At 40.7% G+C, this 17,068-nt stretch overlaps 1 protein-coding gene across 1 annotated transcript; it reads right to left on the bottom strand.

The window, feature by feature from the left end:
* Positions 1-1,312: 1,312 nt before the first annotated feature.
* On the bottom strand, positions 1,313-16,865 carry igsf8 (immunoglobulin superfamily, member 8). The gene is made up of 8 exons (XM_034138901.1): positions 16,739-16,865; positions 16,407-16,565; positions 12,462-12,842; positions 11,220-11,681; positions 7,772-7,950; positions 6,842-7,094; positions 5,454-5,912; positions 1,313-3,841 (listed from the first exon to the last, which is right to left on the bottom strand). The coding sequence occupies exons 2-8, from the start codon at positions 16,447-16,449 to the stop codon at positions 3,714-3,716; spliced, it is 1,905 nt and encodes a 634-aa protein (XP_033994792.1). The 5' UTR covers positions 16,450-16,565; positions 16,739-16,865; the 3' UTR covers positions 1,313-3,713.
* Positions 16,866-17,068: the final 203 nt, after the last annotated feature.

Here is a 17,068-nt window from a genome sequence, read left to right as displayed (position 1 = left end):
CAGCAGGACGGGGATGGTTTTAGTGGTAGCGTCATTATAAGATATTTTTACATGTCCTCGTTTGACATATTTCATCAAATGTTATGCTTGAAAATTAAATCATCCGTCTCTTGCATTTTCTCTTTTGACATTCTTTTATTACCTAACTTTCTTATGACTTATGAAAGGGAGCTGTCACGTTTTATTTCTTTTTTTATGGGATATTTTCCCTGGATGAATACAATGAGGAAAAAAGACATTTGCAGAAACATATCCTGCCGAGTCTACAACGACATAAATCTCCATAAAAAGTTGTTTTTGAAAATTGTCCAGCGAAATGGAACATTGCAATAAGAACATTGTAATTAGTTTGGAGTCGTGTTTCTGGCCATTTGACTAATATAAATACAATTTTGACTTTCTTTTTAGCTTTGGTCTGTTCTTCACCAACTATTGAATGGATGATCTACATTTAAAGCTGACAAACGCTTCATTTTGGATAACTTTGTCAGGTTGCACTAAGTGGCTTTTTTCAACAACAACAAAATGGCTGCGTCTAAAGAAAAGCTTGATCAAGATGGTCAGATTGCACAGTAAAGTTGCAGACAAAAACATTTTTTTTTTAATAAGCTGATAGATTCTAAAAGGCTTTGTAGAACTGAGAGAAGTCGGGTCCAATCATTTGATCCATTGCTAATGTGAAAATATTGATTATGCAGCTTTAATTTGGCTTTGCAAATGAAAGGAAATGACCTAGCAATAGATTGGAAATGTTTGGTCATTCAGTATACTGATGGAAGGAAGAGGGATACTGTTAATTGAGTCTGCAGCTGTAATGCGCTGTAAATGACATTGCCAATGGATCACTTACACAGTAAATACTTTGAATGAAAGCTGGCATAGAGATACTGAGCATGTAATGCAGCCATTTTACAGCATCGACATTTAAGTTCAACCATCAGGATTTCTCACTCTACAAGGCCCATCTCTTTGTCTCTATCTGAGTTAAAGTGCAGTTTAAACCAGTTTTCTTGTCCTGGTTGAGATGAATGCATCCCAAAGGGTTAACTCCTGAAGCTGAAATACAAACCTCTGCTTGGCTGGTTCTAATGTGGAAACTGCAACAACCACAAGCAATGTTAGGTTTGTTTCATACTGTATTCATGGAAAATATGCTTAAGTTGCACATTGATAGATTTGATTATATGCCTCCACACTTAATGCCCTACTACAATACCTCCGCTGTCTCCAGTGGCCTCTGGTATGAACGTTTTGATGTTATATGATTAAAAAACGCATTTGTCATGGCAGTATAAAATAAAGGAAATCAGAGTGACGTTTTAATTCCAGAGTGGTTTATTGGTTTGTCAACTGGCAGGTTTCGCCAAAGCACCATAAGAAACAAACTGAGTTATAACCCGCCATTTTTGTATTTCGATGGTAGCAAGATGCATTCAGGAACAGTGGGATTAAAGAGTAAACAGTCCAAACAAAACATAACACCTTCACAAAAGGGTTAAACATATCCTTAAACAAAAGCAAAACGTAGACAGCAGCTTTCACACTTTGCACGCTATGAGCTATACACTTTTAACATCTGGCTGTATTTCTCAGGGAAGAGAAATAAATGAATCGATTGCGAGCCACACTGTAAGAGAGATAGTGAGAGATAGAGGGGGAAGGGCAGCAGGATTCAATCTGCAGCCATAAACAGGGATTAGAGATGAGCACGCAGATACTCACCTACTTTCATCTGAAATACCAGCCACCACTGTGCCGCTGCTTCTGGGCTGTGTGTGCCTGTGAGTCATTTAGTGTACGTGTGTGCAAAAGTGTGTAATCATGTGGTAGGTGGGTTATGTGGGGGAACAAATCAGCTTTGAGTAGTTGATCTGGAACAAAGTGGCTCAGGAAGCAACCAGAGCTGTGATTTTTATTCCCTAATATCCGTGAACAACATCTATAATCGGGGGTTTAGAGCACACAGGTTAGGCAGGAGAGGGAGTTTAGATGGACTCATATTGAAACCAAGAGACAGACACAGACAGTAAAGACAGACTGTGACCATGAAGTATAGCTCAGTGCAAACAAACTTCGAAAAGCAGAAAAAATGACCTGGAATAATTTCAAAGGGGATCCACAAGCTGGATAACAACATATTTGACTTTCTTCCTCCTTTCCACGAACATGTATCTTGCTTTAAGTGGTCACACAATGTGGGCACACTCAGACTTTTCTTAAGTGTTACTTCGGACAGGAAGTGGAGGATGGATTTCACTAATTATGAGTGTGCAGACACAGTAAATCTGTCCTACAGATTTCTGGTGGCTAGCAGCAGGGCTATAGTCATAATACGTATTGGCTGCGTATGTGTGGCCTGAACCACATGATGACTGCAATGCCGACGATAGTGAGACTTCACTCAACTATTAGGTCATGTGACTGCGCTGCTTAGGAGGTTTTCACCTCGGGGACAAGAAACCCAAACTGTGTGAATCAACACAAATTGTTTTCTGTTATTTGGTTTAACAGAGGATTCTTTTTCACAGTACTGTTTTCTGTCTCAGACACAAAGGGCAATAGGACAAAAAGCACTTTAAAAGTAGTTGCTCTAGTACAGCAAAGGAGTGACTTTTCAGCCTGAAGAATATCAAGTAAAAGCAGGAGACAGAGGGGCTTTGGTCCCAGTCCCATTTGTGTCCAAGTGCTTCACAAAAAGAACAGACTGGTGCAGAATGTTAAACACAGGCGCTTTGCCAAAGACAGCATAGTCTTACTCACATCAAGAAAAATAAAAACTGCTAAACTCCATACAATATTTACATATTAGCTCAGTGCAAACTGGATATATTGTCCATTTATCTTAGTCGAATCTATACAAGACAATATAGAAAACTCACTTCAGTGTGAAGCGTCACAGGCGAGGAATGCTTGTGTTTAGAATTGATTCTCAATTGGTCTTGGCATTAGAAAGCCTCCAGCCAGCGCCTGCCTTATTAAGTAACAGACAGAGACTGTGTTTACATGCAGAGTGGTTCTGGGCTGCAGGCAGTGGAAGGTCCCTGCTTAGATTACGTTTTGGAGGCTGAACTGCTCCCATCAGCATTCATGTGACTGTCAGTGGCAGTGCTAGAGGCTTAACCATGTACACACACAACAACGTTAAAAGAAAAACATAACAGCGTTATACAAAATATCTGACCTTCAAATTGAAATGATCAAACCATGACTTTTAAGAGGGCAGTTTGTTTGATTTTCCTTGAGAATTTCTTCAGTAACTTTAAGATTCCTCTCATGTGATAGACAAAAGGAAACTGCAGTACCTTCTTTACTTTCTACCTCGTCACAGAAATCTTGCTTTTCTTGTGTATTTTTACCATTTTCCATTCTAGACAGAAAGTTAAACTGGAACAAAGGGATGATTAAAAAATGTAGGTTAAGCTAACGTGGAAATGGACTACAACAATGTTAGGTCTTTGCCCAGTAAGGGTCATGTATGGTGACTAAAATATGTCCAGAGGAGTTTTGGATACAAAAATACAAGATAATTTAACACACAATCTTTTGGCATTGGTTGTTAAACAGTAATGTCTAAACACAGAAAACCAGCAGGGTCTTTTTCGCTTCATTCTTGTCTAAAAGTTATTTCTCAGCCATTTGTATCCCGCTATGTTCTGGGCATCACCTTTTCGCGAACATTCAGACTTCAGATCGGCAGCAAACAGCGGGTTTACTTATTTTGGAGTGCGCTGCTTTGCCAGCCGCTTCATGAAGCAACAGGTCACTGTTGAGATGATGAGGATGCCCACAAACAAGGCCGAAGAGACTCCGACCACCAGAGGGATGAGCAGGAGGTCTTCAGCTGGGGGAGGGTAAGAGAGAAGAGAAGGATGTTGTAATGTAAAGTGACATTTGTAGTGTTAAAGTGTTAAAACCTAATTTCAGACGGGAAAACGTACTCCTGTATACTGTATAATCACATAGAAAAATATTTTTGTTTTGCCAAATAAAATGTTATTTTCACCTTTAGGCACGACAAATATTTTTGAAAAAGCAAGTGAATGGAAAAACCAAAAGCACGGTTTGAGCTGGAGATTCAGTAATGTGGAGACTGAAACTGGATCTAGACCCATGCCCAGAACAGAGAGAAACTACACAAACTATCTCTGCTACAAGGGCCAACACATGGTCAGTGTAAACATGATCACTGTGCTCAACATATCTCTGTTCTGCTTCTGTAAATATTTAATACATATAAATACAAATACACTATGGGTATTTTGACCGTAAATATTTGGACTCGAGTCCACTCCGTTAGAGATATGTTACAAATGCTCAAATACATTGATACTTAAAACTTGACTTGAAATAGGTCTTAAACAATCTGAAGCTGAACTGAACAACATAATATTCAGGGATTCTTCTAGAAAAATATAGTATGAGGGCCTAACGTCACTTCCGGACAAAAATACGGCCCCGAAAAAAGGACAGTAAAAGGAACGATCTAATACAGAAATCACAGTTTAAGAGTTAGCCTGCTGCCTGCCACATGTCTATTGGCAGACCGACCGGATATCGATCCCCTATTTATACTCCGTAAAAAATGCCGTCTGACGGCCTATTTCACATGATTTTCATATTTCTGGAGTGATTATACCGTTTTTCACAAACAGAAATGTGTTTTCTGGCATCACTTTAACATTGTCTGTTTGTTATGAGGGCGCACGCCAAAAGTAAGAGGGCACAGCTTTAGTTTAATTTGAATATCTTTGGATGTTAGTTTGACAACAAAATGTAAACCTCCCCTTGGGCTCTGTAAAATCATAACAAGTGCTTTTCACCGGGTTCCTTTTTTAAAGAAATGGTCATCAAGGAAGTACTTGTATCAAATGACAAAAGACAAGCTAGTTAATTGCAGCGCTAGGTCCTTTTGGTCCACCAGTTCAGAATCCCACAGAATAAAAAAACTGCTAAAAATGGGACAGGAACAAGTGACATAAAGTGCATATACAAATATTGAATATGCAAGTACAGGGGAACTATGCCCTGCTATTGCTAGGGAATTATAGAGAAGAATCAATCTCACTCAAAATGTACAGACATTTCTCAAGGTTAAGAGTAAATGTTTGAAATTGACTCAACGTTTACACAGGCCACCCTCCAGCTTGTGACGGAAGGTCAATGGAGCTGGAAGTTTTCAAACACTAACTTGAGTAGAAGTAGTAATACTACAGAATAACAATCCTCCATTTAAAGTAAAACCCATGCTCCTAAATGTTCAATAATAGCAAATGTAGATAAAGTATTATAAATAAAAGTTCTAATTGTGTCTCTTGGTACTGTCAGTGTTACACTACCACCAGATTGGATCAGGGGAAGTGTTTCCTGGTTTTAAAGGCTGCCTTACAGTAGAGTGATTTCATTTTCTGAACTTCAGTCCTTTTATTAAAAATCCAACCCCTGGAGACTCTTACCTCTGGAATACATGTAGACGGTCACTGCATTGGACTCTGCTCTGGCCCCTGTGTTGTACCAGCCTCCATGGGGGTCCTGACCCCACGCCTGGGCATGACACGCATACATGCCCTGGTCATCCATGGTAGCCGAGTGGACCCTCAGTCTGTAGCTACCAGCGGACAGGCGGTCGATGCTAACGTCGCTAGTGTTGACGTAGATCTTTGCAACACCGTCGTACATGAGGGCGGCTACCAGGCTGGGCCCCTCCTCCACAGGGGGGTCCGGTACAGTAACAGCAGAGGCCGGGCTCTCCTCCCTCTTGATAACTCGAGGAGGGATTGGCCTCCGCAGCCACTGCACCTGCGCCTGGGCGGGGCCTGTGGTCGTCACGGTGATGTTGCAGATCAGGGTGATGGTGTTGCCTCGTTTTAGCAGAGGGCCTCGAAGGAGCTGAGCCACAGCTGCAACCAGCACATCTGGAAGGAAATGGTACAGTCAAAGAATAGATATAGAGGGTAGACTTAACATATGTGACTGCCAAAACAAAACTGAATGAATATTGTGTGATCAATCAAATGGTAGCAATCATCTACTTAAAGGTGGGGTAGGTAAGTTTGAGAAACCGGCTCGAGATACACTTTTTGTTATATTCCATGGAATGCTCTTAACATCCCGATAGCAATGAATATCTTAAGTGCTTTGACAAAAAATCCATAAAAAAATATCATCTGTGGAAGCCGTAATACTGTAAAAAGCACGACCAATCATTTTAGCCGGCCCGGCTAAAATAACTGGACGGCCTACCTGCCTGTCAGCCTTCCATCTGTGCACAAACTTATCTTGTGCCCTCATTGGTCATGTGCGCGTTCGTGTGTGTTGGAGGAGGGGCTCTGTAAGGAAGTGGCAGATTTTTTCCGGCTGTGTATTTTCAAATTCTAGCGCACTCGAGCTGGTTTCTCCAAAATGACCTACCCTACCTTTAACAATGTGATCTTAGTTAACCCAAGTTTATCAGCATTTTAGAAGTTTCTGAAAATTTGAAAGGAAGCAACTACAGATTCATTGTTTTAGTCTACATTTGAGCACTAGCATACTATACTAACTTATTATACACCTCAGATTTTTTTTCATTAAAACTATTAATCAGTAAATACAAAGTTTAATGATTTTAAAACAGATTTGTAAAGCTGTAGGTGGGACTAGTGTCACAAGTATCAGAGGTCCTGTTGCAGACTTGAACTCAGCCCAACAAAGCCTAATGGCAAACAACACAGGCCCCATGAATATGAAAACTTTTAAATAATTTCATAACAAAATCCAACACAGAAGTTGTTGAACAGAAAATGTATTAAAAAGTGTTCAGATGAAGCCCTCGTGTCACTGAAGATGCATGCAGTGCTCTCACCTTTGCTTTTGAGGTTGACGGTGACCCCCTCAGACCTCTGGGTGAGTGTTACAGGAGTAGACGGGTCAGGGTTGGCTCTCCCGGCGTACACACTCACCACACACCGGTACACCCCAGAGTCTAAAGGCTGGCCTGAGAACAGCTTCAGAGTGTATCTCCCCCCCGCCACTTTCTCCATGGAGCCCCCACTCGCTCGGCTGAGGTCGTCTCCCCAGCTCGCAACACCGTCCGGGCTCATCCGGGCCACCTCCACCTTAACGTTAAATACAATATGTCAGTATGTGTCAGATTATAAATTAAATTACATTTTTGGCGATTAACCAGAAACTTTAAATATTTTTTAATTAGTGCAGACCGTTCCCTAAGGCATGCAAGGTTGATGATATTGATCAAACGCAAACGTCTTTAAAATTATAATGTCCCTTTTGGACTGCTGCTGCTTTTTCAAAGCCAACTCTTAAGTGTCATTCATCAGAACTTTGCCTGCAGCACTTGAACGCACCCCACCGGAAAACCTTTCAAATCCAGTAGTAACTTTGGATGAAAATAAATTAGACTTCATGACTGTGATGGATTGCCCATTCACGCCGGTAATAATTTAACTGACAATTATTATTTAATAAATATTTCAGTCTGTGTAAGCAGGAACTTTACAATTCTATAAAAACTGACTCTGAAACAGAGAAATAAGAAAAAACGAGATAAAATATTCAAACATACGCATTTAAAAGTATATGCTTTTCTTATTGTTGTAAATGGACTTTAATGCAAATACTAATATGGCATGTGATAACAATTTTGATGTCAAATATTTCATAATTTCCCTCTTGCTGACCTGTTTGTTCTCATGTATTCACTTACATACTTGAAAGAATAGGGTATACTTTAAGGTGCAAAGCAAGAAACCAAGTGAGCAGAATGAGTCTTTACCTCGACCCCCCCGCTCCTAGCTCCATCGCTGCTGACTGATCCTCTCTTCATCCACTGAACCAGCAGCCCTGAGTTTACCTCCGCCGGCAGCCCTAACACCTCACAGGTCAGGATGAGAGGAGCCCCCACCTGCAGGGTCACCTCCCCTCGGGGAGAGGACGTTATACTCAGAGACTCCGCTGGGGAAAGGAAGAGGCAGAGGGAGACAGCTTATTAAAAGTGAAAGCAAATCCTCTGCAGTGGGGGGGCCTCAAACAGGCAATTAGACTGTGACAGTAAACATCTTTACAGGAAGTGGTGTATTGAGTATCAGTTCTGTGGGAAAGCTAGGGTGGCCTCTCTGGTACATTACATATTTAATGTTTAGGATCAAATAGATAACTATCCCAACCAGAAAGCAAACATTAGAAAGTGATAATTACAGCATAAAACTAAATGGAACACAAGAGAAAAGTAATTAGGAAAATTATAGATTTTGTATTTATTGAATTGGATCATTGACTCTCCCAAAAAGTGTTGTAAAATAAATCTGAGGGCTCTTTTGGATATTTTTTTATTTTAATTAAAAGGATAGAACAGCAGGAAACACAGTTCTGCTTCAAATAATAATGGTATTTTCTTAAGACTTTCCTTTTGTCTTATACGTTGTAGAAAATTCAGACCACTAAAAATGATTTAAGTTAAGATTCATTATGTTTTAAAGTTTTTCATAACCTGAAGCTCTTCCATCTTAAGCAATTATCAAGAACTAAGTACAAATACAGTAGGAACAGACATGCGCGCTCTCTGGTTGTAATAAATGTATTATACAGTATTGATTTTCTTGAACTTGTCCTGTCGTTTTCTAATTAGACTTGCATGTTTATAAAATGACAGTGTTGTACTCTGAGACACTGAGTATATGGGTATTTTTTTTGTTTTTGTTTTCATTTTATAAGTACACACTGGTCCATTATGTAAGGGAAGCACACAACACTTCCCCTAACAAAAGATCTACTCAACATATAATAGACACATTATTTAACAAAACAAAAGGGAGACTGGGTCAGGCTATTGTATGAGTCAGACAGCAGGGGCCAGATGAATACAGATCGTAATAGTGCTTGTCAGAAATTGACAGAAAAACAATGCATGCATTAAAGTGAGTTAAATTGTAATGCTGAAGAGAAAAACATTTGACCTAAATAAATGTAAGCCCCACATATTACAAAGAAGTTGTTGTGAATCTCAACAGGAATACAAAATCAGTATTAAACTTTAAACCTTTTTTCAGGATAAATATTCTATGTATATATCGGGTTAACTTTCATATCCGAGATGTTAAAATATGGAGGGAGCAGCTCTGACTGTAATGGACACATCAGTTGGCCAGAGAGATAGTCATCCTCTTTGTGGGCTACAAGGGGCCAAGGTGGGAGGAAAGATTACTTAATCCTTCAGATCTACACAAGCTCTTTAGAATTTAAATTGAGCCAAGCGGCGAGGCAGCAGGCAGTTATTGAGCTGCCGGCCAGCCAGATATCGACCTCTAAAATCCAGCTGGATAATCAGCAGAGAGCTCAGCGTCAGTCAGGCGCTCTGACAGCCATCATCCTGAACACATAGTCAATACACTTTGATAGTTTCAGGTTCTCTCATGGGACATTTTGCTGCTTGTCTCACCTAATAGTAAACAATCCAATATCATCAATGCAAAGTAAAACGTCTCGATGTCTAGAGCTCAGCAATAAAATTGTCAAATCATATTTAATTGTGTTCTGTTAGTAGACATTCATTTAACCGATTGTCTTACATGGGAGTATAAAATGTTCTTATATTGATCGCAGGCCCATGAATAGAATGAAGTAGAAATGGTCCAGTGGCAGACTTTATAATATCACCCAGTATATATTATTGTTGTCCAGATAATTGGTATAATATAATATTGGTATTAAACTTTTAAATGTACACCCTGTGCAAATATTATAGAACAGTAAAACAAGAGATTTGATAAAGTCACCTCTGGAACTGAGATATTGTGATGGGCATTTTTCATGGTTTCATAGACCAAAGGAATAACTGATTAATGAAGAAAATAATCTGCAGATCAATCAATAAAACAATAGTAGCTCTGATAGTAAGATGTCCGTCCATCCACCTACAGTAGCAGGGAAGGAAAAATCCAGCGATCCGTGCATCTAATCAGAAAGCCCAACAAGCGGAATAACTGTATCCAGTTACGTGTTTAATTAGCCCAGCATTAGTAGACTGCTCAGCCAGCACGTTAGACATTCAGTTAAGCTGTAAGTAACACAAACATTGAGGGCTTCAGTCTGAAATCTGGAAAGACTCCAATGTACAACACTGCAAGTCCAGCCGATTGACGTCACTCAGAGAAAAGAGTTTTAAACTGAAGTAGAAACCAAACCTTAGCCATTTTGCTGATATTATCATATCATATAGCAACCAAAGTGGCCAACTTTAATTCATAACATCTTCTTTCCTTTGAAGATGTTTTCGCTGACTTAACCTTTCAAATGTATGTTGTTCACAATGTTGAGTGAACACACATAATTGTGCAACATGCATGTTGTAGTGTGATCATGACACTTGCAACATTCTGTACTAAGTAGGGATGTCCCGATCCGATCACGTGATCGGGGATCGGAGCCGATCGGGAGAAAAAAATCGGGGATCGGATTTTTTTTTTTTTTTTTTTATAAAATATTTTTATACATTTTATTTAATGTTACAAAACAAAAATGACCATGTTCACGTCTTAAAGTCATCCTGAGGCCTTAGTTTTGGGTTAAAATTACACAACATCATGTATGTGTTGCTTCTTTTGGGCTTGTTTTCATAGACCTGGTTGCTTATTTCTCTCAAATCTGGCAACAGAGTGGGCGCAGTGTCTAATAGTAGCAGTAAGCTAACAAGAGGCTACGTTCAGCTGGTGACTCGGGAGTCGGGACAGAGAAAATGTCAGGAGTTTGGAAGTATTATAAAATTGAAAGCGAAGGCAGTGTAACAGCCAGATGCAATGTTTGCAAGGCGGAGGTTCCGCGTGGTGGAAAGAACAGAGCTACGTTCAACATGACCAATCTAATACAAACACCACCAACAACAACACGACGAGTACACAGCGGCCACTCGGGTAACGGCACTGAAACAACCGACACTTTCAGAGACTTTTAAAAGGAAAGAGAAACTACCCCAGAACAGTGAAAAGGCCAAAAAAATAACAGCCAAGATAGCTGAATTCATCGCGTTGGATGACCAGCCGTTATCTGTTACCTTTTTTTTCCTCTTAATGCATTGCATAAAGATCGGATCGGGAAAAATCGGTATCGGCAGATTGTCAAAATCAAATGATCGGAATCGGATCGGGAGCAAAAAAAGGTGATCGGGACATCCCTAGTACTAAGTTTAGCAAATGTCAGCACAAATACTGGCAAAGTTTCTCACTGACCTAGTTGCTGAACGGTCAAGTTGCCAATATCCAGCGTCCTCTGTGCGATCTTCTGCCAGGATCGATCGGGGTCCCGGATCCACTGCATGGACTCACAGAAATAGGAGCCGGTGTCGTCTGGCTGCACGGCCCTCATCTTCATCACGTACTCGCCCAGTCCCCCTTCCTTGTTCCTCTTCTCCAGCGTGATCTCTCCATCGTCGTACCGCTTCTTGTACATACGTCCAGGGACGACCCCCAGCAGCTTGTCGATGGAGATAATCTCCCTTATGTTGCTGACCTGCCCTCCACCTTCGGCCCCCAAGCCCTCTCCATTATTGCGCTTCCCAAACGTGATGGACAGATGGGTGAGCTGCTCTGATTGGATGCCGCCTGAGCATGTCAGAGTTAACTCGGCCCCCTCGGGCACGGGCTGGCCGGTGAGGGAGCGGGTGTAGCTGACCTGGAGTGTGTCAGGGATCACTGCAGGTGTATAAAGAGACACAGACAGACAATGACATTACATCAAGAGGCTACAGGAGCCAGGCAGGAGGAAAACAAGATGCCAAATTGAATTTCTATTGCCTGTATGCTGTTTAGACATGTCTACACGTCTATGTTTAGAACACTAAAGCATATAATGAAATGAGGTAGCTGAGAGTTACTGCAAGATGTTTACCACAATCAGAGGTGGGCTCCAGCTTTGCCAAAGAGAGGGTAATAAACAAACTATAATGAAGATAGCACAATTAAGCTGCAAAAGTAACATAAAGTTAACTACAAATATAAACTTAGTGGTTCACAGAGAAGACAATTATAAGAAACAGTATTGGTAATTATGTTGATGGGTTAGGGAAAGGGCAAAATGTTATTGATAGCTTGAGCAGACAGATCTTTGTAAAAAGAAAGAAAAACTCCAGATGGCAAGTGTAAATAACAGCTTAGACACGAGGAATGTCGTCATGTACCGAGTAAACACATAGTATGATTAATAAATGTCATCCATCTGGCTGAGTTGTTGATATTTTCTTTCCCCCATGACAGAACTGGAAATCACAATTATAGTTCAAACTATGTCACAACTAAATAATTGTTTTTCAATGAACAAAGGTTAAGCCTGTTCTTAGACATTAAACAACACGATTGGAACATGAGTGATACATTTTGGCAAAATTAGAAACAATATAGATATAACTCAACAACCACTCGGATATCATGTTGCCCCAATAACTATTTAAAATACATTACAAACATATGACTGACCTTTGACAGGCACTGAGGCGCTATAGTTCCCCTGGTAGGTGCTGTCCGTGCTGGGTGTGTAGCACTCGTACTTCCCCTGGTCTTCAGCTCGAAGTCTCTGGATCACCAGTCGGACTTTGTCCCCCGAATCCCTCTCCACCCTCACCTCCCCATTCTTCACCCGAGGCTGAAATGGGGCGTAAGGGAAGCCCTTGTCCCTGGTGGACACCACTCCCATCTGCCTGCCACCAGCATCATCTCTGTACAGGAACCACTCAAAGTCCTGCGTGCGTGGCCCTTCAAACCCTGACACAGCACAGGGCAGGGAGAGGGGGAACCCTGCAACACGGTAAAGGGTCCCAGGAGGAACAGATATGTCGCGACACACAGCGCACTGGAGCACTGTGAAAGACAAATGGAGAGACAGCAAGAGAGTGAAACACTGTGATGAATGGACAGCAAAGATTGGAAACTGCAATAATGTCATTTCCTGTGGGTCACATTCTGGCCTCGTAGCATGGTTGGTACTGATCAATATCCTGAGCTGATGACTGACTAACAGGGAATCAATACAAATAGCTTAGGAGAAAAACACCATAGCTGCCTGTAAAATACTCCAATACAGTGAAAAGTGGCATTCACAGTTTTGCAAACAGTTATTTTCAATCAATTAGAATGTCTACTACATTCTCAAACAACCCATTGAGTTGTTTAAGAAATGTCAGAAAATACTACTTAGCAACACAAATTACATTTTTCAGTGCTCTAAGAAGCAAAAACAGGTCATTGAGTGCAGTGCTTTGGAATGAGTTAGACATTTCCAAACTTTAAATCACACTGAAACTGTCAAAAGACGTCACTCAGGCCAAAAGCGAAAAATAAAACTATCTGTGTCACCTAACTGTTTAAGAGAGACTTGGTAACATGGGAGGTTTTTCACAGTTCTGGTTTAAGAGAACAAATATTCAGTGCGTGGGCCTCTGTGGTTTCATGCTTCCAGGTTCAAGCGTGATTGTATTTCACTGAGTCTCATTGTCTGGCTGCATACCCAACTTCCCCTGGAACCCCGCTGAAATAGTTATAGGCTCAGACCGAGCTGCTATTTAAATACAGAAACTGTCTTTAAGCCACAGGCACTGAAACTTCTCCTTGCATTACTATTCTGTCACGATAAGGGCAATGACATATAGTAATTCCTCTTTTGAGAGAAGGAAGCTCAGAGGAATAATCAAATGGTTATACAGACTTGATTGTGATGTTTGTATTACTATTTATTAAATGTGAATGTAATAAAGGAAATAATCCAAATAGCTCAGAAAAAGTTAAGCTATTTATTTATTAAAGTGGATAGCCAGTCGAAGGTCAGATAGCTCATCTTCATAATAAGTTGATCTATATGGTGGGAAGAAAAAAAATACTTTTATATAATCGGTACAAATTTTAAAGGACTACCAAATGATTTAAATTCACAAGTGGGGGCAGAAGCTGAGAACAACTCCTCATTTCCAAATGCAAATAAGCTGTGATCATACCGGGGGAAACTGTCAACAAACATACACCCACTAACTGACTATGAACAAAGGATCATCTCAAACTAACACACCTTAAACCCTCATCTAGAGCTGATTAAACTACCTGAACAACTAGAAATACTAGATGGGTGGGTGCGTTTTGGCTCTCCTGGCCTGTCTGCGTGTGTCACACCTAAAAACAACTGGAGCTTTCTCACAGGCTGAGCCACGGCCTGATAACAACACACCCATAGATAATGACATGGGAGACTAGAGGGAGGCTTAAGCGGATCAAGCCCTAATTAACATTGGGCTCGGACTGATAGGGTTGGGGGACACCATGGCTGATGATGCTGAATACTGCCTGGACCCTGTGCAACATGAGGGGGCCCCAACTTCCCTATCAAGACCCCACAAAGACATCCATGTTGTACCAGAGGACTGACAAATGACCCTTTGGTTATCAAATTGGCTTTATATTAATATGTATACTGTCGCATTCAATCTGACATGTTTTCCTTATGTCTAACGTGTATGGTCAAGCGATAAAGAAATATATAACATTTTAAGTACAAACTGGAGTAGTTCTGTTTGGCAGATATATTAATACATTTCAGATGTATCTGTTGCTGTCTGGTTGGGTGGTGTGTTCTATTTACAGCCTAAAATAAAGTTTTATATAGGCTCTGAAGCACCTTGGATTTATTTGATTATGTAGCAGTATATTCTCTCAGCAAGGACTATCCTTAACCCTCCTGTTACATTCAGGGTCAAATTGACCCGTTTGAAAGTTTGAAAATCTACGAAAAATACTTTCAAGTATTTTTTTTGTATGAAACTTCTTCTCCTTACCTTAATTAGTGCAATAAACAAGGAAAAATGAAAATGGTTCATGTCATGCATTTGGAACCCCCCCCTACATGTCTATATCACAGAGATGGTATTCGGGTCAGTGAAAGTGGAGGCTAAAAGGGGTCAGACACACACACACACACACACACACACACACACACACACACACACACACACACACACACACACACACACACACACACACACACACACACACACACACACACACACACACACACACACACACACACACACACACACACACACACACACACACACACACACACACACACACACACACACACACACACACACACACACACACACACACACACACACACACACACACACACACACACACACACACACACACACCACACACACACACACACACACACACACACACACACACACACACACACACACACACACACACACACACACACACACACACACACACACACACACACACACACACACACACACACACACACACACACACACACACACACACACACACACACTTAATTGCTGTTACAATAAAATACTTTCAATACAAATCCTTATGACTCATTTGGCTTGATTCTAAGTGAACGGGTCAATTTGACCATGAACAGACGAGGTGTCTCGTCTCTATTTATCAACATCAACCAATTGGAAAAAAAGTTGGAACATTTTAAAAGTCATTTAAAAAATGTTATGTTATGCAAAACTAATGTATTTTATATCAAGGTTTTTCCAATGTAAAAAATAAAATAGAAAAATGTGTTTGAATGTATATGTTTTGTGAAAAACGAGTGACTTATTCTAATGGAACCATGATCTGTGAGAGGTGAATAACACAATTGCACTAAATATTCATGTCATTGATAGTAATAAAAGGTACAAACTATGTACAAAAGAAAATATGGATTTTGGGGCTTCTGACAATTTTTGGATAATTAAACATGCAGTCGGTCAAATTGACCCACGAATATTATTGCTGTTACAAAAAACGAATATAACAGGAGGGTTAAGTCAAAAATCTTCTTCATGTTTACTAAGTGTAGCTGAACTTTGAAGACCCCATTGTCAAATACACCTTGTGAAAAATAAGAAACACACAGATGAGATCAAACTAAATAAACCTAGTATATCTGTACTGTGGAGATCAGTGCCATAAAACAACGATAAAGTTAACCTTTGTGTAAATACAGTAGGTAATAAATATGATCAGAGAGCCCAGTTGATTTTAATACTTTAACTTGGGATTTCCTGGATGTCACCAGAAAGTAATTGTATGGTTTAAAAAACTAAACATACATCAAATAGCCTGTAGGTGATTTTTGTTTGATATTGGTCTGTCCTATCTGTCACTTATGCATTTGCATTGTAGGTCATAAACTTGCAGATCACAACAATTTGAAAAAGTGCTCCATATATGCAAAAATCAGGGCCATATCATAAGAATAAAGCTACGTGCTGCAAATAATATCTAAATGAATAGTCTGATTGGTCTGCTTAAAGAAACAATCATGCAAATGCATCTCCATGTGACAGATGGCGAGGCGGTTTTAGTCATTGTGTTCAGAGAGAAATCAGGTGCAACGCAGACTGAACTCACCCCAGTGTAGCAACACGAATAATGCTGTTTTCATCGAAGCCATCACGGTCCTTATCTTCCCCCCCGATGTCCAGATGGATTAAGTTGACTTAAATTTCTCTCTCGGTGTTCCTCTGCGTGTTTATCGCCGATCATACTTCATCCCGCCGCGGAGGCCAACTGAAACGACAGGCACCATCGGATTATTTTGGGAAGGAGATTGAATGATAATGTGCAGCGATGTATCAATACTCCGATCACACAGAGGAGTGAGTTAGCAACATCAGCTAACCGCAAGAAGTCACATGCATTTTATCAGATGTGTAAACGTGCAACGCTGCAAATGTAATCACCTTTTTCATGCACCGTCGCATCTCCGTCAACACACCGTCTGCTCCATAATGTCCCGGTTTGCTTTTAGATTATACCGCCTCGACAGACATGCCATTCAGCCCAGCCATGGAGGTTTGGCATCACAGGGGGTTAGTGTGTGTGTGTGTGTGTGTGTGTGTGTGTGTGTGTGTGTGTGTGTGTGTGTGTGTGTGTGTGTGTGTGTGCGTGCGTGCGCGCGCGCGCGCGCGCGCGCGCGCGTGAAGGAGTGGTTGAGACAAAAAAGGGAGGAGCCTGCATGCAAAGAAACGGCATTGGTCAAGAAAACGACGTTGACAATTTGAACCAATGAT

Source organism: Trematomus bernacchii, unplaced genomic scaffold, assembly GCF_902827165.1.
Source record: "Trematomus bernacchii unplaced genomic scaffold, fTreBer1.1, whole genome shotgun sequence".
In the NCBI taxonomy this organism is placed as follows: Eukaryota; Metazoa; Chordata; class Actinopteri; order Perciformes; family Nototheniidae; genus Trematomus; species Trematomus bernacchii.
This window is presented reverse-complemented; position numbering and strand designations above follow the sequence as displayed.